General features: G+C 44.1%; 1 protein-coding gene across 10 annotated transcripts in view; it reads left to right on the top strand.

Annotated features, from left to right (window-relative positions):
• Positions 1 to 25,652, top strand: part of LOC133339442 (uncharacterized) — a 36,722-nt gene extending 11,070 nt beyond the window's left edge. For 2 of the 10 annotated variants that reach the window (XM_061547608.1, XM_061547607.1), the window contains exons 2-3: positions 12,274 to 12,367; positions 19,550 to 25,651. In XM_061547608.1, the coding sequence (XP_061403592.1) occupies positions 12,349 to 12,367; positions 19,550 to 21,084 (1,554 nt within the window). In that variant the 5' untranslated portion in view covers positions 12,274 to 12,348 and the 3' untranslated portion in view covers positions 21,085 to 25,651. Of the gene's footprint in view, positions 1 to 7,010; positions 7,040 to 7,103; positions 7,121 to 10,465; positions 10,855 to 10,881; positions 11,314 to 11,337; positions 12,104 to 12,273; positions 14,088 to 17,804; positions 17,869 to 19,549 lie in introns of those variants that run through there. The other 8 variants (XM_061547609.1, XM_061547604.1, XM_061547605.1 and 5 more) reach the window with 8 other exon arrangements.
• The last annotated feature ends 1,010 nt before the right edge of the window (positions 25,653 to 26,662 follow it).

Genomic DNA, 26,662 nt, shown 5'->3' with positions numbered 1-26,662 from the left:
CTGCGGCCGGTCTCCGAGTGATCAAGCTGCTCAATTCGAGGAGACATGACTGTGGTGTCACTCTGTGGACGAGTTGCCCCCGTCTCGATGCGGCAAGTCGCCCTCGCTTTGTTTGGCGGTCGACGTTCGAAGTGAGGACCGCGACCATCAAAGGAATATCACCACCCTCTCTGTGGTCGCAACCCCCACTGCCCCACCGTGATCTGTGGATTAAACAAATCACTAGAGACACCGGGGATTGGCAGCAAGAGCTGTCCATGCGAATGCTGTCGCAAAAGGTCACACGTAATGAAAAATAATAATGATCGGTCTAGATTTGAAGTTTTCGTGACTGCAGCTATCCATACTCTTTGGTTCTTTTGGTAAAGTCACGTAGGTATAAAACAAATTAAATCACGACGTTTCGGGCGCAACACAAGCGTCCGTCATCAGGTGGGACAACCACAGCAAGAAACAATTGCTGAAGTGGCCAAAAGGGGCTGCTGCAACAAGAGGCCATGTAGGCAAGGGAAGGGGGGAGCCAGAGAGGAGAGACAGGGAGGGTGGGGGTGTGGGGTAGGGGGAGTGGAGGTTGCAAGTAAGCAACAAGCACGGCAAAAAAAATTTAAACACGAGTTGTATTAAGATATTCAAACACCAAATAGATACCCTTTTTCAATGCATCAAATATGCATTAACCACGTACTTGTCGCAATACATGCAAACAAACACACTCTGATAATAATCTATGCATTGCCTTTTAAACTGATTGGCCTACACCAGAGGCAGCCTTCTTTATGGACTTGTCTCACCAGTGTCAGAGCACAGAACGGCCAAAGGCGAACAACACAACAACAATGCAAGTGTAGTGTCAGCGCAGCGGGAGACAAGGTATTTCAGGAGCACCTTCTGTATTAGCACCTTCAGGTTCACAGGTTAGCCCTCGCACATCTCCTTAGTCGTCTAGCCTCGCCTCAACACAACCCTGACCGTGTAACACCGACGGCACCGACCGAGACAGCCAACAATTATCCGGCCGCGCAATATCTCGCGAAGACATCGGCGATGAAGGCGGCGAAGACGGCAGTGACGACGAGATGAGTCCATTTCCCACAACCGGCAGCCACGAGCTCTCGCTTTCAGCTGCTTTTATGCTACCCGGCGCGGCCTGGCCCCGCCTTGGCCGTGCCTCCCTTCCAGAACCCACTAGCGGGTTCCAGGGGCTTCCAGATGGGGTCTTCCATGACCCTTGCCCCAGTTCCGTCGCCCTGCCGACACACACAGCCGTGTATACGCTCACCGGCGTGTGTTCTGCTCGTCCACCACAGTTGCCGTTGCTGGACAATAGTCGGCACTATTACACTACGCAAATGTCGTGCCTCAACTCGGAGACAGTAATACTTGGAGGCACTTTTTTTAATTAACAAACACCATCGGGGTAACACACACCCTACATGGGTGCACACTTATTATTAAGACCATCTATTGTCGGCAGCACTACTTAGAACAGTTGGTAGGCTGTCTGACGAACAGCGCCCCAGGATGGTGAAGACGGAGACGAGGAGATGGTGATGATGACGAGATGGTGATGTCATCTTCTTGGTTCTTTCGGTAAAGTCACGTAGAATGGAAATAATAAAATAATAAAAATAAAACATAATAAAATAATTCTCACGACGTTTCGGCCACAACGCAAGCAGCCGTCCTCAGGTGGAGAACAGGTCTGTCGATAAGACAGAGTCTGAATGACACGTCCTGGGCTCGGAGCGTCTATATAAGCTGGGAGGGAGGAGGAAGAGCGCCTTGACAAAAGAATTTGCATATCAAGAGGATTTTTTGCATATTTATGATGGTGATGATGATGCACTTGAGCAGAATGTGGGGATCCCACCTCCAGCAACATCCCAGAGCTCCTGCTCAGGGCTCCCTCTTATACGCCCAGCGTAGCCTTGCTCCGTCTCGGCCACGCCCCCTTTCTAGAACCGACTAGCGGGTTCCCGGGGCTCCCCGATGGGCCCCTTCTGTGACCTTTCCCCTAGATGTCCCTGCCTCATATATATCGTGGCCTGCTGATGCGAGTACTGCCGTACCCTGCAGTTTCCCGTTTCTGCCAGCAGCCAACACTATACCACTACACAAGCATCAGAGCATTTATACGTCGGGTCGAGCACTTATTTCTATTAGTTCGAAAAATCCAGTGGATGGCTTCATGAGACAGTTAATGTTTAATCCACGTGGTATTCGTAAATGATTAACACAGTGGCATGAGTTCACTAAGCGATTGACGGGTTGTTTTGATAATCTGCAGCCACATGTTCAGAGATTCTTCAAACTTCCATTTAAGGAATACTTGCCCCCTATTGTATGTGAGCGGTCAGCACTCTTTTCACTGCAGAGATTTGATTTGTGTGGTAGGGAGGTCCCTGGTGGACATCTGTTAAAAAAGCGTTATAGCTCATCAGATTCCTCCAGTATAAATACATATTCTGCTTATGATATGTTAGAAGTGTGGTGACCTCAACGGTGGAGGTTTGAATGCAAAATACTTAAAACTGCAAGGCAGCCAGAGAGACTGTCGTGGGTTCCATATTCACATGCAGCTGTGATCCGCATTGCATAATTAAGCTGGATGTCAACGATGTCTGGTGTGACGCTGGGTGTATGTTCGCACGTTGAACCTTCTTTCACACCATACATAGCCAAACGTGCTAATCGGAGGTGCGGGGGGAAGGACAACAAACTAAACACTCCAAAAACTGTTATAAAGAAATTATTTAAAAGTGCACAGCTTCCAACGGCTTCCTAATACACCCATCCCAGACAAAGCAACGCCGTGGAGTGTATAAGTCGATACAAGTGGCTACACACAGTGTCTCGGTATCCACCGCCACCTTCCCACAATGAGGTCCCAGAGTGTGTGGACCCTTGTTTCCGGTTGATCCGTTTTTTGGATATTGTCCTGAAGGCCTCGAAGGTTTTAAGGTTTTGGCAACAGACCACAGTGTTGTCTGGCGTATATGCATATACTGTATGTTGAACTTCTTTCGCACCTTACGTAACCAACCGTGCTAATCGGAGGTACAGGGAAGGAGAACAAACTATGGTTCTTTGTGTGAGTCTATACTGGATTTCTGTGTGAGTCTATGTCGAGTGTTATTCATGGAGGTACACACTTGACTTGGAGGTAACACGTTTATTACACAGCCCCAACAGGGCTAGCCACATAATGTACACACGCTACTAGACCCTAACAGGGTAACTACATAACCGGGTCAGCCAGTAACATCCTGACTCCCGCACGATGCCGAGCAGAGACCAAAGCTTGGAGAGATGTAGCACAGAGGGTTGATTCCAGAGAACAGCCCCAGAATGCTTCCAGGACTGCCCCTTCATGCTTCTGAGCGTGGCCTCGCTCCGCCTTCCGCAACGCCCCCTTCGAGACCTTTCCCGAAGGATCTCGACTGAGCATCACGTGTCCCTCAAGCCCTTTCACTACCCGGTCCCGGTCACGTGCCCTTTCGGGTTCACCCAGACTACCATATCCTGACTTGCCCTCTCTCAGGCCTTCACCAGGACTATGCCCCCTAGGGCCTATTCGCATGCCATACTCACTCTGGCCCCAGGGAGAGATTCTAGACTAGAGGCCGACCGAAACTGAATTTCTGGTTTCGGCTGAAACTGAAATCAGACCGAAAGGAAAAAAAATACTTTCGGCCAAAACAGAAAATTCAACTACACTTTTGGCCGATACCGAAGCCTAAACCGAAAGTTTAACTACACTTTCGACCGAGACCGAAACAGAAAGGTATATAACCGAAGTTACCGAACACAAGATTTATGAAATATGTCATGATGCAATGCTACTTTAATTTAATCTTATATATAAAAGTCTCCGTGTGAGGTTTATGTGGAAACATAGTTGCCAGGCAGCACGCCCTAAGCCCCGCGGTGGGCATAGGCTATTCCGTTTCCCCATCTGTAAACTTTAAAGTAGTTAAATGTACAATTTAGTGCTATTTTGCGTTATTTAGTTATTTCCCTGCCCCGTCCAAGTTGCATTCGTTCAAAATGCAACAAAAAATACACATAACCCTGACGGTAAATTAATCAGTGTCATGTCCTCTTCTCTCCCCCCCACCCCAATGTGTGCACTTACTACTAATATTATACCGCTTAGATAGTATTATTGCAGCATGGGTGGGGGGATGGTGGGGGGGGGGGTAGCGGCCCAGCCCCCAGCCTGGCAATCTAGGCGAGGACGCGGTCTCTACACAGAACTAGGCCTCACCACGACAATGTAAAGTACAATTTTATTTAATCTTTCGCTAAGAACTCTGCTTCATTGTTTACTATTATGAAACAAATAAGTTGGCAAATATTACAATAATAATGTTTGTGTGCAGAAAACTCAGGTTCATTGTTTACTATTATGAAACAAATAAGTTGGTAAAGATTACAATAATAATGTTTGTGTGCAGAAAACTTCTTTTTCATTATTATATTGCTAAATATTCCGTTTTTGCTTTCTTATTTAACGCTGCTACGGTCTACTGCCAGTCTGCCATGTGGCCTGCTGCCTGCTCATTAATTAACGTCAGTGCACTGGCACTCTATTATCTACACTGATAATTTGGCTTTTGGCCATTGAGTGTCTGCCAGTCTATAATCTGTTGCCTGCTTCTTTACCTCACTCAGTGTACTGCCAGCCTTTCATGTCGACTGTATCCTGCTTTTTCAGCTGCTGACGTATTGCCAGCTTTTAATGTCGATTGTACCAATGCTTATGTCATTGAGTCGACGTACTGCCAGTCTATCATCTAGACTGCAGCCTGCTTCTCAACTTACCTGTGCGTACTGCTGCTCTTTAATTTACACTTATTTCAGATTCTATGCATTTCCATTGTTTCGATTTCTCACGTCACGCTATTTACTGATACGTACTACTGCGATGCTGATAGCTGTGCCATCATCGGGGATTGCCGTGCACGTCGATGTGTGTGTGTCCGAGTCCACGTGTGTGCGTGTAGGTCCATGCGTGTGTTTAAGTCCTTGTGTGTGTCTGTATTTTTCGAACGGAAAACGCCCCAAGTGTGTGTGTACGTCGATGTGTATGTGTGTGTCAGTCTATATGTGTGTGTGTGTGTTAGTCCACATGTGTGTGTAAGTACATACATGTGTGCGTGTCACTCTGTGTGTGTGTAAGTCAATGCGTGTGTGTGAGTCGATATGTGTGTGTTAATCCATGTTTGTGTATCTAAAGTACATGTCTGTGTGTGAGAGTCCATATGTGTATGTGTGTGTTGGGCAATGTGTGTGTCAGTCTATGTATGTGTGAGTCTATGTGTGTGTGTAATCCATGTGTGTGTGTCTTAGTCGATATGTGTGCAAGTACATATGTGTGTAGGGCAATGTGTGTGTGTGAGTCCACGTATGTCTGTGTGTGAGTCGGTGTGTGTGTGAGTCAAAGTGTCTGTGTAACTCCATGTGTGTGTGTGTGTTTAAAGTCGATGTCTGTCTGTGTGAGTCCATATGTGTGTGTGTGCGTCTAAGTCGATGTGTTTCTATGTGTGTGGGTCGATGTCTGTGTCTAAGTCAATGTGTGTGTCTGTCTCCGTCGCCCGGGCAACGCCGGGTACTCACCGCTGGTCTTACCTAAACAAATGATTTGTCTGTCTGTCTGTGTACGCGCGCTTGCAAGGGATTTGACTCTAGGACCGTCGGGTTTAAGTCGAAAAGAATTTGCCAGGCAGTACGCCCTAAGCCCCACGGTGGGAATAGGCTATTCCGTTTTCCCATCCGTCACCTTTAAAGTAGTTAAATTAACAAATTAGTGATACATTTTGATTTAAAGCTTTCATCACTGCAGGAATTCATCTTCTTGGTTCTTTCGGTAAAGTCACGTAGAAGGGAAATAATAAAATAACACAAGTATTAAACAATAAACATTTTCACGACGTTTCGACTGCAACACAAGCAATCATCATCAGGTGTGAAATCCACAGAAAGAAAATTTAAAATAAAAATAAAATAATAAAAATATAAAACAATAAAAATTCTCACGACGTTTCGACTGCAACACAAGCAATCGTCATCAAGTGTGAAATCCACAGAAAGAAAATTTCAAATAAAAATAAAATAATAAAAATATAAAACAATAAAAATTCTCACGACGTTTCGACTGCAACACAAGCAATCATCATCAGGTGTGAAATCCACAGAAAGAAAATTTCAAATAAAAATAAAATAATAAAAATATAAAACAATAAAATTCTCACGACGTTTCGACTGCAACACAAGCAATCGTTATCAGGTGTGAAATCCACAGAAAGAAAATTTCAAATAAAAATAAAATAATAAAAATATAAAACAATAAAAATTCTCACGACGTTTCGACTGCAACACAAGCAATCATCATCAGGTGTGAAATCCACAGAAAGAAAATTTCAAATAAAAATAAAATAATAAAATATAAAACAATAAAATTCTCACGACGTTTCGACTGCAACACAAGCAATCGTTATCAGGTGTGAAATCCACAGAAAGAAAATTTCAAATAAAAATAAAATAATAAAAATATAAAACAATAAAAATTCTCACGACGTTTCGACTGCAACACAAGCAGCAATCATCATCAGCTGCGTGAAATCCACAGAAAGAAAATTTCAAATAAAAATAAAATAATAAAAATATAAAACAATAAAAATTCTCACGACGTTTCGACTGCAACACAAGCAATCGTCATCAGGTGTGAAATCCACAGAAAAAAATTTCAAATAAAAATAAAATAATAAAAATATAAAACAATAAAATTCTCACGACGTTTCGACTGCAACACAAGCAATCGTCATCAGGTGTGAAATCCACAGAAAGAAAATTTTCAATAAAAAAAATTATAAAAATATAAAACAATAAAAATTCTCACGACGTTTCGACTGCAACACAAGCAATCATCATCAGGTGTGCTGTCGCTCAGCGCGCGACAGCACACGTTTGCGCATGCGCGGAACGCTGACTGGGGGGTTGCCCTTAGCAACGCCCACACGCGCGCCGTCAGTTGAGGGTGAGTCACGCATATTAACAGCTCCGTTAAAACATAAAAAAATATTATTTTTTACTAATTTGTATTACTCTTAATTATTAGGTAAGATGATAGAGGTTGAGCAATGTTTGATGATCGTACGATGTAACACGATTTTTTCCCTCTGGGTAGTAAGTGTTATTTTTTATTTGCTTAAAGCCGACTAATTATAGAAAATGCCTTATTGCTTCTGTGAGCAGGACTTTACGTGAAGGAATGACACAAATGCACACCGCGTTTTATCATTGCAAATAGCTACGTTTCGATTTAAAGCTTTCGTGAATGCAGGGATTCATGAATAGCAACATTTCTAAATATCACTGTCCTTGTCACAAAAGTGAAGTTTGAGGGGAATTATAGCTTTTTTTGTACTTGAAAAGGCATAAGCATATAAAAAGTAACACTACCCAGGGACTAAAAAAAATCATCACTTTTTTGTTACACAGTGTTTATTAACTGTACAAAATGTGATATTTGTAGACTTTATTATTATTAAAATAATAAATAAATATCTTCATGTTTTCGTTCCAACTTAGTCGCACTTTCCTCTGTGCGTTGGTTGGTCAGTGCGATTATATTCTTGGTTCTTTCGGTAAAGTCACGTAGAAGGGAAATAATAAAATTATAAAAAATTAATACAAATATTATTCCCCTTCTACGTGACTTTACCGAAAGAACCAAAAATATGAATCCCTGCAGTCACGAAAGCTTTAAATCAAAATTTCAGTGAGATGTTTATTCGGGTTAATTTGTGTGCATCTGTACATAGTTACATGTGTAACGTAAGTTTATTTATTTTTCCAAGTTTATTTTTATTTTAAACTTTCGCTCGCGGCAAATAAAAACACCAAAATTGTGGTACAGTACATTCTTATCCTACTTATTTTATTATTTAATAACACGTGGCTTTTATTTATTTATAAAAAAAGGCAGACACACACATGGACTTGCACACAGACATTGACCCACACACACACATATAGAAACACATCGACTTAGACGCACACACATATATGGTTAAACCCAGGATGGATCATTAGCCGACTAACCTAAATGTTTCTAATCGGCGAAGATGTTCCATCACGTTTGGCAAGCGTAGAGTCACTAAATTTCAATTTAAAGCTTTTGTGACTGCAGGGATTCATCTTCTTGGTTCTTTCGGTAAAGTCATGTAGAAGGGAAATAATAAAATAATAAAAATAAAACATTTTATTAAAGTCACGTAGAATGGAAATAATAAATTAATAAAAATAAAACATAATATTTTATTAAAGTCACGTGGAATGGAAATAATAAAATAATACAAATAAAACATAATAAAATAATTCTCACGACGTTTCGGCCACAACTGTTCTTCACCTGAGGACGGCTGCTTGCGTTGTGGCCGAAACGTCGTGAGAATTACTTTGTTTTATTTTTATCTTTTTATTATTTCCATTCTACGTGACTTTACCGAAAGAACCAATAAGACGTAGAGTCACTGTCCCTTCGTCAAGTGATACATGCCGCTACGGACAGACCTGGGTGCCCTCATGATTATATCTGAACCGGTCCTGGGCCCCCCCTAGGTCGACTCAGCCCCAAATGAGTACCTGTGTTAACATGGCCACTGGGGAGACAAAGGCGGTCGGGCGTGGTGCTGTGACGCACCCCCTCGTGTGCCACAGTGCCGGCCTTGGCCAACAGTCTGTGAAAGGCTACAGGGAGGGTGTTTATTTCTAGATTTGAAGCTTTCGTGACTGCAATGATTCATATTCTTAGGTTTTTTTTTCGGTAAAGTCACGTAGGTAAAAAATTAAAATTAATAAAAATCAAATAAAAATCACGACGTTTCGGAGACAACACTAGCTTCCGTCTTCAGGTGGAACAGTCACAGCACGATTGCTGCTGTATCAAGAGGGTGTTTATCTTTGTACTGTATGTACGTGCATTCACTTATCTCTGTGTCTGTAAACTGTGCTCATTGCAATGTCTGTGCTCTGACTCCCGTCTTGTCTTCTACGATATTCTCTGCACCTTCCCCCCTCTATGGGCCTCTATCGATCTCTTAGAATTCTCCCTTCTCTCTCCCCTTCACTGAACCAACTCCCACTTGCAGCACACGGATTAACCATCTTCATTCAAACAACAACAACAATAACAACAACCTGCAGCTTCTTGGTTCTTTCGGTAAAGTCATCACGTAGAAGGGAAGTAATAAAATAATAAAAATAAAACATAAAATAATTCTCACGACGTTTCGGCCACAATGCAAGCAGCCGTCCTCAGGTGAAGAACAGGTCTGTCGAGTCTGAATGACACCTCCTAGGCTTGGAACGTTTTATTTTTATTATTTTATTACTTCCCTTCTACGTGACTTTACCGAAAGAACCAAGAAGATGAATCCCTGCAGTCACGAAAGCTTTAAATCGAAATTTAACAACCTGCAGCTTCTGGTTATCCCTTAACACAGGGGTCGGGAACCTTTTTGACTGGGAGAGCCATAAAAGCCAAATATTTCTAAATATATTTCATTGAGAGCCATATAGTATTTTGAACGTATAGTAAATTAAATATGTCTTACTTTTAATGCGAATTCTGGTGCTGCGTGGTTTTGCTGATGGCCTTGTAGTCTGGTTCATACGTGGTGACGTTGAGCTTCGTGCAGGCGTGACCCGTGAAATTTATCTTCAAAACTAATTTCTGTTTACTTTAAAATGACACAGTATTATTAAACAATATCACAAGTATTTTAAAATCAGTTCCAAACTGATTTTTAATTTTTTTTTTTCAACTCAAAATTGTCTGGGAGCCATATGCCGTCACTGGAAGAGCCATATATGGCTCACGAGCCATAGGTTCCCGACCGCTGCCTTAACACAACCCCCATCTATCTGCTGATATACAGGAGGGCATGACTTCGATCACTGACCCTGACGTCTGCTGTATACTGTACAGGGTGCTTTAAAAACATGTTCACACTTCCGAGAATTTTAAACGATACCACCAGAAATGTGCCTCCAGGCTCTGGAGAACACCTGGAGAAGATTCCAGGCACATGTTGACAATGATGGCGAACAAGCGGAGACTCGTTTAAGCTATTAACATACATTTGTTGTCATGTTATGGTGTATTATCCGTTCTTTTTCCATTAAAAACGACAGTCCCATATAAGTGTTGAAACATTTTCTTGGTTCTTTCGGTAAAGTCACGTAGAAGGGAAATAATAAAATAAAAATAACACGTAATAAAATACAATTCTCACGACGTTTCGGCCACAACGCAAGCAGCCGTCCTCAGGTGAAGAACAGGTCTGTCGGAAAGACAGCGTCCGACAGACCTGTTCTTCACCTGATGACGGCTGCTTGCGTTGTGGCCGAAACGTCGTGAGAATTGTATTTTATTGTTTTATTTTTATTATTTCCCTTCTACGTGACTTTACCGAAAGAACCAAAAAGATGAATCCCTGCAGTCACGAAAGCTTTTTATCGAAATGTTGAAACATTTTTGAAGCACTCTGTATTTGTCGCTCTCCGGTCACTGCGGGTTTTCCCCACCACATTTATAATCAACATGTGCTGAGAGTATTTGGCTGACTTCCACACGATACGCTACTTCGTTGAGCTATACATTGTGGCTAAGTTGCTTCTGAAAAAGAGTTATATAACTATCTGTCTACAAACTAAGTTGTGTCTGCGGCCAGCAGTTACATCGGGGAAACGAAACGACATGTCTCGGACCGTGTTCGCGAACACAAGGCAGATTTGAAACACGGCAGAACCAATCCCTCTGCCGTGGCTGATCACTGTTTTAACGCGGTGGGTTCACACGATATTGTTTTTATAAATCCTTTATATTAAGTTCGCTTGCTTGCTTAGGACCGTGCAAATCTTTCGGTCGTTTTTTAACCCACTTCCCGTGATCCAATCGAGCTGACATTTTCCACACAGACTCGTTGTGCGTGACAATTAATGTTCGTGAAAATGTTTTTTCCAAAATGTTACACTTTTTAGGACAAAAATATTATATTTAAGTACCAATTGCTTAATGGTGCAATGCAATCATCTGACCCATAGGTGGCAGTCACCTCAAGCCAGAGGACAAGAGGACTCTAGCCGCCACGCATATAAAGGATTTATAGTGAAAAACTTAGTTTTTACGGGTTATACTTATTCCGAGACTAAGGTACTCTGCAAACCTTCGGGCTACCATCAAAGATTTATCCATGAAGCCATCCAGATATATAAACACAGACACAATTTCAACCGAGAAGATAGGTACAAACTCAGCAATCATTGGAAGGACGTTATTCACGGGTTTAGGTTATAACTGGCTATGATGCCCCCCTTTCTGCCTGCCAATGTTAGCAGCTACTGTATTCTCGACTCTCTGAGTCATATTCACTAACGCAGCTTCTCTCTCCCCCTGCCACCGATTATATTTCTATGCCCCAACCCTCTCTCTCCCCCTGCCGCCGGTCTCCCCTTGTCACACACGCAGCCCCTTTCTTATCTATGCCCCACCAATGACGACACCACCACGTTTAATAACCCCACTGTTTATTTAAACCACTGTCATCGTATGTACATTTTCATAATTGTTGTAAAGCGCCTTAGATTAAAGGCACTATTTAAGTATATAAGGTCATTTATGTTGATCTCTGGGTGTCTTGGTTATTGTTTTACTTTGACGTTTGTGTGTCGTTGTGTTTGTTATTGATGTTATTTAATTGTCCGTGTGTCTCTTGATCTATTCAAACATTTCGTGCTACGTATGTTGAACTTCTTTCGCGCCGTACGAAGCCAACCGTGCTAATCAGAGGCGCTAGGAAAGGACAGCAAACTAAACACAAAAAACTGTTCTGCAGAAATTAGTTTTCAATCTAGATTATTTAAAAGCGCATAGCTCCGAGTGGCTTCCTAATATCGGAAGGAAAGAGTGTTCCAGACGGCCGCTAGATGCGGTGATCACCATCATTGTTCGATGGCTAGCAGGCGAAAGTCACTGCTGCTTCTGCGAGGATGACTGGAATTCACGTGGTTTATTCACCTTGAGATCAGCAGTGAGGTATTGTGGTTCTCTGGTACTCTGTGTGCCGCATACTCTACACCACTTGGGAAAAAACGGGGTTAGAATCAGAATCAGAATATGCATTTACACTGGAGGAACCGATTAGCTATGAAGCTCTTTTCACAGATGTCTGATCTTGGGCCTATCTTTTTTTTGTCCCTCTCAAGGTGAACGTGGAAGCATTGGACACAATCACTGCTGCACAGTTTGATGCCAAGTCACCGACCATCGCTACAAAGCAGATGTGGAAGTTGTTGAATGGCAAGGAACAATTTGCGTTTCTCCTGCTCGAGTGGCGTCTTTTTTGTTGCTGCAAATAAAATGGAAAGTGAACGCAATGAGATAGAGAGATGAACAGCCACGAAGCAAAACATGTGGGGGTGAGCGTGGTGTTCCAGAATAAGCCTGGGCAGAATTTCACACAACTGACAAGTTGGGGGTGATTACGTTCTTCCTGAGAATGCTAAATTTGAGAGAGAGATAAAACACAGAACCAGAGACATTGAGACAGACATATAAGCAGAGACAGATATCACAGAGATACATAGAGAATTAGACGTACACGTAATCAACCAGGTTGGGTGTTGACTGTTATGTTATCCGACTCTCTGTTGTATTACATTACATTTCTAAGTATACTAGATTTGTGTTTCTATTTCATTTATGTGTGTGTCTCTATGTATCTCTGTGATATCTGTCTCTGCTTATGTGTCTGTCTGTATGTCTCTGGTTCTGTGTTATGTCTCTCTCTCAAATGTAGCATTCTCAGGAAGAACGTAATCAACCAGGTAGGGTGTTGACTGTTGTGTTATCCGACTCTCTGTTGTATTACATTACATTTCTAAGTATACTAGATTTGTGTTTCTATTTCATTTATGTGTGTGTCTCTATGTATCTCTGTGATATCTGTCTCTGCTTATGTGTCTGTCTGTATGTCTCTGGTTCTGTGTTACGTCTCTCTCTCAAATGTAGCATTCTCAGGAAGAACGTAATCAACCAGGTAGGGTGTTGACTGTTGTGTTATCCGACTCTCTGTTGTATTACATTACATTTCTAAGTATACTAGATTTGTGTTTCTATTTCATTTATACCTGATGACGATTGCTTGTGTTGCAATCGAAACGTCGTATGCTAGTATTTAATTTATTATTTTCTCTTTATCCGTGACTTTACCGAAAGAACCAAAGAGTCATTCCTGCAGTCACGAAAGCTACAAATTAAGTAAGTTGTGGGTGCTGCGCATAGCTTTTACAATTGCCAGTGCACATTATACGGACGCTATTTGCATTTGCTATACTCTACTGTTACAGTGACCACGGATAGCGTCTCTAATTCGAGTCTTAATCACGTGCAGCATTCCCCACGTGAGATTAATTTGGCTTTACACCACCTCCTACCGTTGGCACAGCTCACAGCTCTCGATGGGACGTTTTCAGTGAGTTTTTTTGGTGGCTTTTCTGGCTTCAAAATTTGGCTTAGCTGAGTCAGGGCGTGATCTGTGAAATACTGGATATCTGTGGAAACGAGATTCGTAGCTCATCGGATTCCTCCAGTATAAATAAATATCCTGCTTCTGATTCTGTCATGAGGTTGGGCTGTGTATGTGTGATTCAGAAATTATTCATTTGTGATTCGCGTGGCAGGTTGCGTAAGTCGTGGGTTCCATCCCAACCCTGACGCCGGGTGTATTTTTGGAGTTTGCCGCGTCTCTCTCTCTCTCTCCCCGTGGTCGTGTGGATTTTTCTCCGGGTCCTCTGGTTTTTTCCTCCACATTTAGAATCAACGTCACGCGCTTAGAGTATTTGGCTGCAGCTATAAATGTCCATGCGATAAGCCACTTCGTTTAGCTATCATTTCTGAACAGAGAGCCATACAGTAGTCCCTCGGTTAACAGTGACATAGGTTTTTTCTAGATTTCAAGCTTTCGTGGCTGCAAGGATTCATATTCTTAGGTTTTTTTCGGTAAAGTCACGTAGGTAAAAAATTTAAATGAATAAAAGCAAAATAAAATAAATAAAATCACGACGTTTCGGAAGCAACACAAGCTTCCGTCTTCAGGTGGAACAGACGGAAGCTTGTGTTGCTTCCGAAACGTCGTGATTTTTATTTTTATTTTACTTTTATTAATTTACATTTTTTACCTACGTGACTTTACCGAAAAACCCCAAGAATAGTGACATAGGTTAACAGTTTTTGCGGTTCACGTTTCGCCTCTCATAGGACCCTATGGTTTCAACTAATGTTAACATTGTAACTAACGATACGTTTACATTATGCACGCGGGCGCCAATTTTCCATCAATCCGAGCGCCCGTTAAGTCGGCTGAGCCATGCCCTCAGCCAATCGGCAACGCCCATTTATGAGCGCTGAGATCTCAACTGGCGTTGTTCACATTACAGTGGCAACAGCTCTCTCGGTAATTTTTACTTATTAAATCCTTTATATTAAGTTCACATGCTTGCTTGCTTGCGTGCTTGCTTGCTTACGACCGTGCAAATCTTTCGGTCGTTTTTTAACCCACTTCCCGTGATCCAATCGAGCTGACATTTTCCACGCAGACTCGTTGTGCCAGACAATTATTGTTCGGGAAAAAAATTCCCAAAATGTTACACTTTTTAGGCAAAAAAATATTATTTTACATATGTTCAAATAGAACTCATTCTTGGCTTTGGTTGAACGTCACAGTGTAAGAGCCCAGAGCGTAACCCCTCCACAGGCCGTGGCGGAGTAGCGCAGTTGGTAGCGCCCTCGCTTCCCATGCCAAAGGTCGCGGGATCGATCCCCGCGTCCTCCACAGGCGTATATATTTTTAAATCCTTTATATTAAGTTCGCTGCCACGCATATAAAGGATTTATAGTGAAAAACTTAGTTTTTACGGGTTATACTTATTTTCCAACTTAGAAGTGCATTCGATTAACAGTTATATTTCGGTTAACAGTGCTTTTCGTGGAACGGATTAAAAACATTAATCGAGGGCCTACTGTATAGTGGGGCCTTACCTGGTAAAAAAAATTGTAGCTAGTTTTAAGTAAAGTATGTGTCATACACCCTCCTACACCCGACACAGCCGTTGAATAAAGTTGTCATGTGATGAACAAACGTAGCCACCTTCTTATACTGCTGCAGCAGCAGCAGCACGGTTGGAGTTGTTGTAGAGCGATTCACGCGCGTTTTAACAATAGGGAAAGTTCGACATTTCACCTGTAGCTACAGACACCATCGTCAATCGGGCAGTTGCAATGATTGGGGAAAATGTTATCCAGTGTCTTACCTGCCAACCCATATGGGTTACCCGTGTTATTGTTACAGGGAAATTGAGTTTTCAGGTCCATACGGCATACAGCCGTTTCAATACGGGCCAAAAAAATGTCTATTTGTGATGGGACTTTGTAGAGAGAACGTTGATATTTCAATTGTTTCGATTTAAAGCTTTCGTGACTGCAGGGATTCATCTTCTTGGTTCTTTCGGTAAAGTCACGTAGAAGGGAAGTAATAAAACAATAAAAAATAAAACATAATAAAACAATTCTCACGACGTTTCGGCCACAACGCAAGCAGCCGTCCTCAGGTGAAAACCAGGTCCGTCGAGGCGACAGAGTCTGAATGAAACAGCACACGAGCTTGAGCATATATATAAGCTGGGCGCATTGACAAAGGAATTTGCATATCAAGAGGAATTTAGCATATTTATGGGAAATGCAAGAATGTGATTAGTACTGCATATGCATGTGCATTATGCAGGATTAACAGCATCAAAGGGAGCTACAGTTGCTGCTGCTGCTGCAGTTGCTGCTGCTGCTGCAGTTGCTGCTGCTGCTGCAGTTGCTGCTGCTGCTGCTGCAGTTGCTGCTGCTGCTGCAGTTGCTGCTGCTGCTGCAGTTGCTGCTGCTGCTGCAGTTACTGTCTGAAATCCTACGGCCTTTCACTGGAAAAACCACCTCTGCGGTACTAAACTCTACTGACCTGGTATCGACAATCAAGGGGATTGCCCTGTCCCCAGACGACCTGCTTGTCAGTTTTGATGTGGTTTCCTTATTCACCAAGGTTCCTGTACCTGACACCATCGCAATCATTGAAGACTTGGTTCATCAAGGACTGAATGCTGGGGTACCCCCCCTGGTGAGACACTGCTTAACCAATACATACTTCACCTGGAATGGAACTTTCTACAAGCAAACTGAGGGCACCCCAATGGGCTCCCCCCTATCTCCGGTTGTAGCCAACATCTTCATGGAGAAATTTGAGACGGACGCCATCCAGACTGCCACTCTACGCCCGACCTTATGGAAGAGGTACGTAGATGACACTTGTGTCATCTGGCCACATGGCCGGCCTGCTCTAGACCAATTTCTCGACCACATCAATTCCATACACCCAGCCATCAGATTCACCATGGAAGTCGAAAAAGATGGCAAGCTACCCTTTTTGGATGTCCTAATCAAAAGGAGACCTGATGGTTCAATGAGCCACTCTGTCTACAGGAAAACCACCCATACGGATGCTTACCTAAAACCGGATTCCCACCACCATCCATCCCAGAAGAATTCCCTCATCAAGACTCTATATCATAGAGCCCAATGCATCTCCGACCAGGAACACATTTCCAGTGAACTCAAACACGTACGCCAAGCTCTTAAGGCTAATGGTTACTCCGACTACACAATCCGCAAAGCCATCACTCCAACCATCAAGAAGGATCCTGTTGAGGAGCCTTTCAAGACCATCACCTTACCCTACATTGCTGGGGTCACAAAAAAGATCTCCAAAATCCTGATTAAACACAAGATCCAGGTCCGATTCAACACAGTACATAAAATCCGTGATCTGGTACCGTCTGTAAAAGATGTGGTTCCAGACATACAGTACCCTGGCGTCTACAAACTAAGTTGCCTCTGTGGTAGCAGTTACATTGGGGAAACCAAACGACATGTCTCGGACCGCATCCGTGAACATAAAGCAGACCTGAAACACGGTAGGACAAACACCTCAGCCGTGGCAGATCACTGTTACAACTCAGTGGGCTCACATGACATTGACTTCTCCAAGACAGAGGTTCTCTGCAAGCCATCTGGCTATCATGAGAGATTCGTTCATGAGGCGATCCACATATACAAACACAGAGACAATTTTAACCGAGAAGATGGATTCTGGCTTAGCAATCATTGGAAGGACGTAATAAACCATTTCGGATCTTAACTGATTGTGTTCACGTTTACGGTGACTTTCAGACCGCGTTCCACTCACTGGCATGGTGCAGTGTGCAGAGTAATGTATGGTGTCGTAATTGTATAGTAAATATATAGCAGTGTGATACACATTAGGGTGGGTAGAATAATACATAGTGTTATATTCAAATGGATAAGGCAGCAACTGCAGCAGCAGCAGCAGCAGCAACTGCAGCAGCAGCAGCAACTACAGCAGTAGCAGTAACTGCAGCAGCAGCAGCAACTGCAGCAGCAGCAACTGCAGCAGCAGCAGCAACTGCAGCAGCAGCAGCAACTGCAGCAGCAACTGCAGCAGCAGCAGCAACTGTAGCTCCCTTTGATGCTGTTAATCCTGCATAATGCACATGCATATGCAGTACTAATCACATTCCTGCATTTCCCATAAATATGCTAAATTCCTCTTGATATGCAAATTCCTTTGTCAATGCGCCCAGCTTATATATATGCTCAAGCTCGTGTGCTGTTTCATTCAGACTCTGTCGCCTCGACGGACCTGGTTTTCACCTGAGGACGGCTGCTTGCGTTGTGGCCAAAACGTGAGAATTGTTTTATTATGTTTTATTTTTTATTACTTCCCTTCTACGTGACTTTACCGAAAGAACCAAGAAGATTTCAATTGTTCTGTAATAAGGTAGGCACTGATAAGGGGTTGACTGGTATGTCCAGTGTGAGCCTTAAATAGGTGGTGGGATGTCATCAATAATATTTCTTATGAGTAGAAGTTTGATGTGCCCCATGTATTTCAATACGGCAAGTCCTCTATTTACATCAAGAGAACCGTTCTTAGATGTATGGCAGCATGTTTGAATGTCTTAACACCTCCTGTATTATTGCCGGAAAGGATAATGCCTATTATTTTTTATTCTTCTGTTTATTCTTGAATTAAAGCTTTCGTGACTGCAGGAATTCATATTCTTTGGGTCTTTCGGTGAAGCCACATTGACAACAATATCACAAGGTTTCGATCGCAACACAAGCAATCGTCATTAGGTGAAAAAAGAGGGTGAAAGCTGCTTAAGCAGGCTGTTTATAAAGGATTAGAGATGGGCAGGGCAGCTAATATTAACGTAGGAGAGGTCTCCGTAACCTGCAGTAGGTCTACACCAATCAAAGCTGTTTCTCAAAGGTTAAGAGATGCTTGTAAATGTAAGCTCGGAGAGAGCTAGGAAAGAGCCATCACTACAAGGAGGTGGAAAATGATGGCAAGCCGCCATTTACTAACACAGCTAACGATGGCTTAAGGGAAAATCCATGAGCTATCAAGGTGTGTTAAAATCTCAGGTGCGCTGGGGGGGATTCATGAGTCAACATACCTCTTCTTGGTTCTTTCGGTAAAGTCACGTAGAATGGAAATAATAAAATAATAAAAATAAAACATAATAAAATCATTCTCACGACGTTTCGGCCACAACACAAGCAGCCGTCCTCAGGTGAAGAACAGGTTTGTCGAGAAGATATAAAAAATAATAACTATCACCTGAGGACGGCTGCTTGAGTTGTGGCCGAAACGTCGTGAGAATTATTTTATTATGTTTTATTTTTATTATTTTATTACTTTGACTTTACCGAAAGAACCAAGAAGATGAATCCCTGCAGTCACGAAAGCTTTAAATCGAAAAATCTTCGCATCAGTTTTATTTCCAGAAAGGGTAAAACACCTATTCTTAAATGTTGTTAGTTACTAGTTCAACACACACTAGTATGTTGGAGAGTACACACACAACATTTACAATTTGAGTACCTTGACATTACAACCAACCTGGTCAGGCAATAGCCAGAGAAATGCTCCTCCTGTTTGAGGTGGCAGAAGAAAGCTGCCACCTCGTGGTCAGAATGAGTACCGTTCAGCCGGCAGGACTGACTAAACGCCTCACCTTCAGGATAATACGTAGTTTAAAATAATATAGAAGGTGTTAAAATGTTCAAACACCAAATAGACACACCTATTACAAGGCATCGAGTCTGCATTAACCACACGTGCTTCTGGTAAAAAATTCAAACAAACATGCTCTGATAATGTTTGCATTGACTTTGAAACTGATTGGCCTACACTAGAGACAGACTTTTTTATGGCCTTGTCTCACCAGTGTTAGACCCAGAGAATACCCCTATTAGCCCTATAAAATATATCTACACTTTGTATTTATATGAAGGCATTATGGTGACGATGATGAGAATTGCAGTAATTGCTGTGTTGTCTTTTGCGAAACACAACAGACGGCAGTCCCGCAAACCGCCGCCCGATGCAACGCACTGCGAGAAAACTAAAACTCGGGATCGCAATGACCAAGCTGGTCACCATGCGCGTGCTGCACGGCCACAAGAGGATGCTGTTCCCCGTATTGCTGCTTCTTTTGGCCATGGCCGTCCTGGTGGTGCTCATCCTCGGCTCCGCCCCCCCACTGATTCTGCCCCGCCCCCTCATGGCCTCCTTGACCCCGCCACCCCGTGGCCTCCTCAGCCCTGCCCCCATGGGGCGGCACGCTCGAGCTGACGTGCGGCTGCACAAGGTGGGCACGTCGCGCGTCCTCGCCTTCTCGGCGTATCTGGACACGCGCGGCGATGGGCAGCCCCTCCTCCGTGTCTTCGCCCTCGCTCCCCGTGGCCCGCCGTGGCTGTGGCCATGGCAGTGGTCGTGGCCATGGCGGTGGCCGCGGTGGCGGTGGTGGTCATTTGGGAAGGCGAGCTGCAGGATGTTCTACGGTGATGCCGAGCCCAGGCGCGCCATCTCTGTGGCCGCCACACCAAAAATGCCGAGCAACCATTACAACTTTGAGTTCGCAGTCTTCAACTTCCTGTGCCGCGTGCCCAAGGGGGAGGCCCTCCCGAGCCACGTGGCGTTGGTGATGGACGAGGAAGGTGGCGCCTCATCAACTTCCTCCATCTTCTCCTCGGTGCTGATGCCGGTGCAGAACCGGGAGCCCTCCCCACCTCGGCACCACTTCGGGGTCTGCCTCCCCACCCTCTTCGGCGGCTTCAGCGACGCGCTGCTCCTCGTGCAGAGTATGGAGTTGTACCGCCTGTTGGGCGCCGGCTTCGTCACCGTCTACAACACGAGCGTGAGCCCACAGGTGGACGCGCTGCTGCGCCACTACGCACGCTCGGGCTTCATGGACGTGCAGCAGTGGCCAATCACCGACTTCCTGAATCCGTCCACTGGCTGGGACATCAATGTGAACCCGGGTGACCTGCACTACTATGGGCAGATCGCCACCCTGAACGACTGCCTGTACAGGAACATGTACCGGGCGCGGTACTTGGCCATGCATGACCTGGATGAGATCATCATCCCCAGGGAGTGGCCCAACTGGCCCAAAATGATGGAGGCCCTGTCGAAGCATGGCGCGTCTGCCTACTACTTCCGCATGCACAACTTCCCGGTGGCAGAGACTGCGACGCGGGTCTCGAGCTCGGGCCTCCGGGTGCATGGCACCGACATCTTGGGCCACGTGGACAAGGTGACGTACCCACCCGGCGACGTGGCCTCCAAGGTGCTGCTGCAGCCCCGTGGCATCGAGTTCCACGACGTGCACCGCGTGCTGGCGCTAAGGCCGGGCCACGGTCTCAGGCGGGTGCCGGACTCGCAGGCGACAGTGCAGCACTACAAGCGCTGGCGGAAGGATTGGAACTTCCCAAGCCATGCTGAGCTTACGCGTGACATGAACCTGCTCAGATACGCGGGGGACATCGAGCGTGCCGTGAAGCGCACCCTCGATGCCATCGGTGATGACATCTCTACTGAGCTGAGCTGAGAGAAGTTCCCCCCCCCCCCCAACTCCATGGGCCCTGCCTGCGGCCTGTATCGGGGGACCTGCGTGGTGGTGTTCGTGATGCTGTTGAGACGCAGGTGGGGCGGGGAACTTCTGTGCTGAGGTTCGAATTGGACTCGTAAACACCCTTTTGGTGCGTGCCAAAGAGTTGTCACTAAACCGTACATGACTGCACTAGTTTGGGTACGAGAGGGGGATCTTTACAGAGAGCACTCGGGGCACCTTTGCCACTTGCAAGGGCATCTTTATTCACACCGTTGCCGCTCCCGTCTCTTGCCCTGTTTGTTCCCAATCTTCTCTGTCTCTCAATTCTATTTGTAGTCATTCTCCCTCCTTGGACCGCTCCACTTGAATAAACTTCCCCTGTACATTCAGCAGAGACCCCATTGTTAACCCCCTTCCGTTCCTCTCTTATAGGCTCTTCGCTTCTCCATCGCTCATTCTCTTCATCTTCTTCACTCCCCACGCCCCTCCACTCCTTTCCATCCCTCCCCTATACCCATTTTGTGATCCCCAAGTACCCCTCTGTCGCTGTCGCTCATTCCTCAATCCTTGTAGCACGCCCACTGTCAAATACATCATTCCATTCTGTAATTGACTTGTAAACTACAGTAGTTCCTCGGTTAATGGTTTTTCGGCTAACGTTTCGCCTCCCATTAGACCCCCATGGTTTCCACTAACGTTACAAATTTTGATGTAATGGTATGTTTACGTTTTGCACGCGTGCACCAATTTTGGCCAACCCGAGCGCTCGCAAGTGTGATTGAGCCGTGCTCTCAGCCAATCAGTGACACCCATTTATGAGCGTTTAGACCTCGACTGGCTTTGTTCACATTACGTTCTCTGTTTTGGCAGTGGAAACAGCTCTAGCAGACGCAGTGATTTTTTCTTCTTCTATTTTTCAGCTCATAAGTTAATTCGATTAACGGTTATTCCGTTAACAGTAGTTTTCGTGGAACAGATTGAGAACGTTAACCCGAGAGAAGACTGTATATCAACGCTTTGAGTGAAGGCGCTCGATGTAAATATAAATTCGGTTCGGTGAATGAATGTGAATATAAAAAATTAACCCGTAAAAACAAAGTATTTCACTATAAATCCTTTATATGCGTGGCATCGGTTTTATTTTATCATTCATTTCTGTTTTTCTTGAGTAAGAGTTTCATTTTTATCACATTGGTATTTCAAATAAAATATAAAAAAAAAAAAATTTCCTAAAAAGTGGAAAATTTTGGAAAAAAATTTTCACGAAAAGAAATTGTCACGCACAACGAGTCTGTGTGCAAAATGTCAGCTCGATTTGATCACGGGAAGTGGGTTAAAAAACGACCGAAAGATTTGCACGGTCGTAAGCGCGCAAGCAAGTGAACTTAATATAAAGGATTTAAAAAAACCCGGGTTTGGCTCACAGCGAGTGGGAACAGAGACCTGGAACACTCGTGCAGATGGAAGGTTGTTGCCTGTGGTCGTGGAAACATTGAGCCATTACGCCTGCCAGTGACATTGTCGTATGGACGTTTGTCGAAGACTCAACCTGACACAAATCGCCAGGCGGTCCAAACCGACTTTGCAGTGACAACAGCAGCAGTAGCATTATTGTTGTGTTCATTCAATCTAACGATGCAGAGTAAACATCAAGGGAACTTTGCATGGGTAACTCTGTTGGGTCGCGGCATGCTTGGAAAGTTACACTGTTAGTTATGTTGGGTTGGTAAGCAGTCTCATGCAGACTTTGTGAGATTGAGATCATCTCCGCCAAGTCACTGATGCCAACCGCACCTCGTTATTGCTTCCTAGTGCAAGACATGGTGGTGAGATGCGCGTGGATTTTTCCACGGGCGCTCCGTTTCTTCCCCTCCACAATTAGAAACGCGCGTTTAGATTATTTGGCTGCCATAAATTCCCACGTGATGATAAGTGACTTCGTTGCGCCATCACTTGTGATAGCTAGGCCGCTTTTGAAAATTAGTTATATAGCTCAGTGGGCCGTAGCTGGTAAAATATAGATATTATTTTAAGGAGTTTATTGTGATAAATTTTTTATTGTGTGTGCTTTTTCGTTTTTTTACCATTTCTTAATTTATTTATTTTTAGATTTTGCTTGATAGTACGTAGTAGGGTTTTAATTTGCTCAGTATGTTGGGTTTGTTTTCACGCAGTACGTAGGTAATATCAAGCAGTTGGTGAGATTAACTACCCTCACCTGGTATGCAGGAGGTCGTGGGTTCAATCCCACTCATAACGCCTGCTGTATATTTGGATTGTAAATGTTGTCCCCGTGGTCGTGTGGATTGTTCTCTGGGTCCTCCGATTTTTGGCCTCCAAATTTTAATCAATCAAACTCCACCCGCGGTTGTAAAGATATGCAACTACTGTATTAAAGAGGCGATCACGTGGATTTCGGATTAACCGGGGCACTTATTTACTCGGTTCAAGCACATGACTTGTAATTAACAAGAAGAACAATGTATAACTGTCTTTAGATGATTAAATTTGGCTTAAGGGACAATTCATGCGTTATTAATTTATGTCAAAATCTCTACTGTCTATATATCGTTCCATGTTATTACCATACGTTTAGCCAGGTAGGAACTCACGAGACCAGGATCGAGTCTCAAGGTCCACCTGAAAGGAACCTCACTGCAGAAATATAGACTGAGGGCATCACTAACACCCGGATTGCGAGCACATCAGCTCCAACCTCGTCTCCCACCTCTGCATTGCAGGAGTATAGTAGAATGAACTCAAGAGTACAGTACACAATACCGATGTTATTATACATTTTGTTTTTATATCTGTGAAACAATGTTTACCATCTGTATTATTATCATCGTCACTATTACCTATACCCCAATGAAACCCTCATATTTTGAATCTAGATTTGAAGTTTTCGTGACTGCAGGGATCCATACTCTTTGGTTCTTTTAGTAAAGTCATGTAGGTATAAAATAAATTAAATTAAATCACGACGTTTCGGGCGCAACACAAGCGTCTGTCGTCAGGTGGGACAACCACAGCAAGAACAATTGCTGAAGTGGGCAAAAGCGCTGCTGTAACAAGAGGCTATATAGGCAAGAGAGGGGGGGGGGGCAAGGGGGGAGAGATAGAGAGGGGGGTGTGGAGTAGAGGGAGGGGAGTGCTGCGAGAACGTTTAGAGGACGAGCAGAAACAAGTATAACCCGTAAAAACAACGTTTTTCACTAAATCCTTTATATGCGTGGCGGCTAGAGTCCTCTCGTCCTCTGGCTTGAGATGGCTGCCACATATGGGTCAGATGATTGTCTGCCACCATTAAGCAATTGGTAATTAAATATTTAATTTGTTTTCCCTAAACAGTGTAAAATTTTTGCATTTTTTTTTCACGAAAATTAATTGTCACACAAAATGAGTCTGTGTGGAAAATGTCAGCTCGATTGGATCACGGGAAGTGGGTAAAAAACGAGCGAAAGATTTGCACGGTCGTAAGCAAGCAAGCACGCACGCAAGCAAGCAAGCGAACTTAATATAAAGGATTTAAAAAGAGGGATTAAAGAGCAAGCACGGCAAAATGCCGGGGGGGGGGGGGGGGGGAGTGAGCGGGGCTGGGAGTAGGAGGCTAATAACTGTTTATCCTCATATATTGCTCATGAAAGAAATAACGCTGTCGAGAATGCATCCCCATATATACGATGGTACTAGCGCCTAGTGCAGCGGTCGGGAACCTATGGCTCGCGAGCCATATATGCCTCTTCCGGTGACGGCATATGGCTCCCAGACAATTTTGAGTTGAAAAAAAGAATAAAAAAAAAATCAGTTTGGAACTGATTTTAAAATACTTGTGATATTGCTTAATAATACTGTGTCATTTTAAAGTAAACAGAAATTAGTTTTGAAGATAAAATTTCTCGGGTCACGGCACCCGTGACCAGAAGTCACATTAAAAGTAAGGCATTTTTAATTTAGTATACGTTAAAAATACTATATGACTCTCAATGAAATATATTTAGAAATATTTGGCTTTTATGGCTCTCCCAGTCAAAAAGGTTCCCGACCCCTGGCCTAGTCGTTGAGTGCTCACTTCTCCAGGAACAACGCGTTTTGAGTGCTAAGCCGAGAACTGCCTCTATTCGGTACGCGATGGCGGTTATCACCAACAATGTTGCACGCACAGCGACCCTTACAAATGTAAGGATTAACGTCGGATAAGGATAAACAGTTGTAGGTTTGCACAGCTTCCGTGTCTCTTCAGTGAGTAAATGTTTCTTTTTACAGGTTTTGGTGTAATAATTCCATTAATCGATCACGAATTAAAATTGACCGCCATTTTCTGAGGGGAAATGATTCTGTATTAAACACACTTTTGGAAATAAACGTTTTCTCACAAATAAAACACGCTTCGTGATTTCTCCAAAGTTTATTCAATGTATTTATTTACCACAGCAGATCGATGTCTAAGTTTGGCAACATTTTAACGAGCATTAACAACGCATCACTTCGCTCCACAACACTCCTCCAAACCACCAACAACAACCGAACACGGAACCACGCGGGTTTGGACCGAACTTTGTCATCGACAGCACGACGCCTCTGAAAGAAACCTCCACTGAAGCGATCCGTACATTACGGTTGGGGCAAGTGCTGTTAGCAACACCACACCCGACCGCCGTTGTCTCCCCCCCCCCAGGGGTAATGTCCACACACCGCACTGGGTACTCATTTGAGTTTGAGGCCCAGGACCGATTTCGGATAATCGTCACACTGGCGTTGGGCCATGAGCAGGATCGAACTGGGGTGGCTGGGTACCATAAAACAAAACGTAATCAATGAGTTATTTAGTTGAACACTAACCGGTTGTATGTTGGAGAGTAAAACCCACCATGGTTTAAACCTTGGACGAGCTTAACCTCCATTCCCTTCATGCGAGTGTGCCTCACAGCATCGCGCTTAATGTGGCGGCCACCCCCTGTACCTGGTGGGGGGAAGAAAGCCCAAGTGGGAGGGCGAGGCCAGAGATGGGAGCAGTGGCGGCTCCTGCAAAATCTCTCAGGGGGGGCAAATGTCTGGATGATTGATAAGGATAAGGTCCACCCATGCAATGGATAAATTAACAGCTTAAGCATGTAAAGGCAACTTCACTTCTTTAATATTAATGAGAAATAAAGTGACTCTTACAATACATCTTGTTTGTTTCTATACTCACTATTATTACAATCCACTCAGTTTCTTTTATTAAAGATTCCACTAGGTGGCGACAAATAATATTGTTGACTGAAACGTGCTTACGTATGATGACGTAAGCACGTTAGGGCGAGCCCTCCCGGAAGCCGTAGAGAATGCATTGCAGCGCCCCCCGTTCGAAAAAAAACATCTTTGAATGTAAGTCTATGGGAACACTCGGGGCGATTCCTAGCCAGAGTGAAATCTCCCAAAAAGAGGCGGTACTCCACAGAACGTGACATGACGCTGATTGGACTATATCCAGAGGCACAGTGACGGCTAGCGTGACTCTGTGGTTGAATGACATTGGTGGTGCGTCGCCCAATCGCCCTAATGAAGAAACCGCCCCTGGATAGGAGTAGGA

This window comes from Lethenteron reissneri, unplaced genomic scaffold (genome assembly GCF_015708825.2).
Source record: "Lethenteron reissneri isolate LAM-NWPU_2019-01 unplaced genomic scaffold, ASM1570882v1 scaffold_1864, whole genome shotgun sequence".
NCBI classification, from domain to species: domain Eukaryota; kingdom Metazoa; phylum Chordata; class Hyperoartia; order Petromyzontiformes; family Petromyzontidae; genus Lethenteron; species Lethenteron reissneri.
Note: the sequence above shows the minus strand (reverse complement) of the source record. Positions and strands in the feature narration are given on the sequence as shown.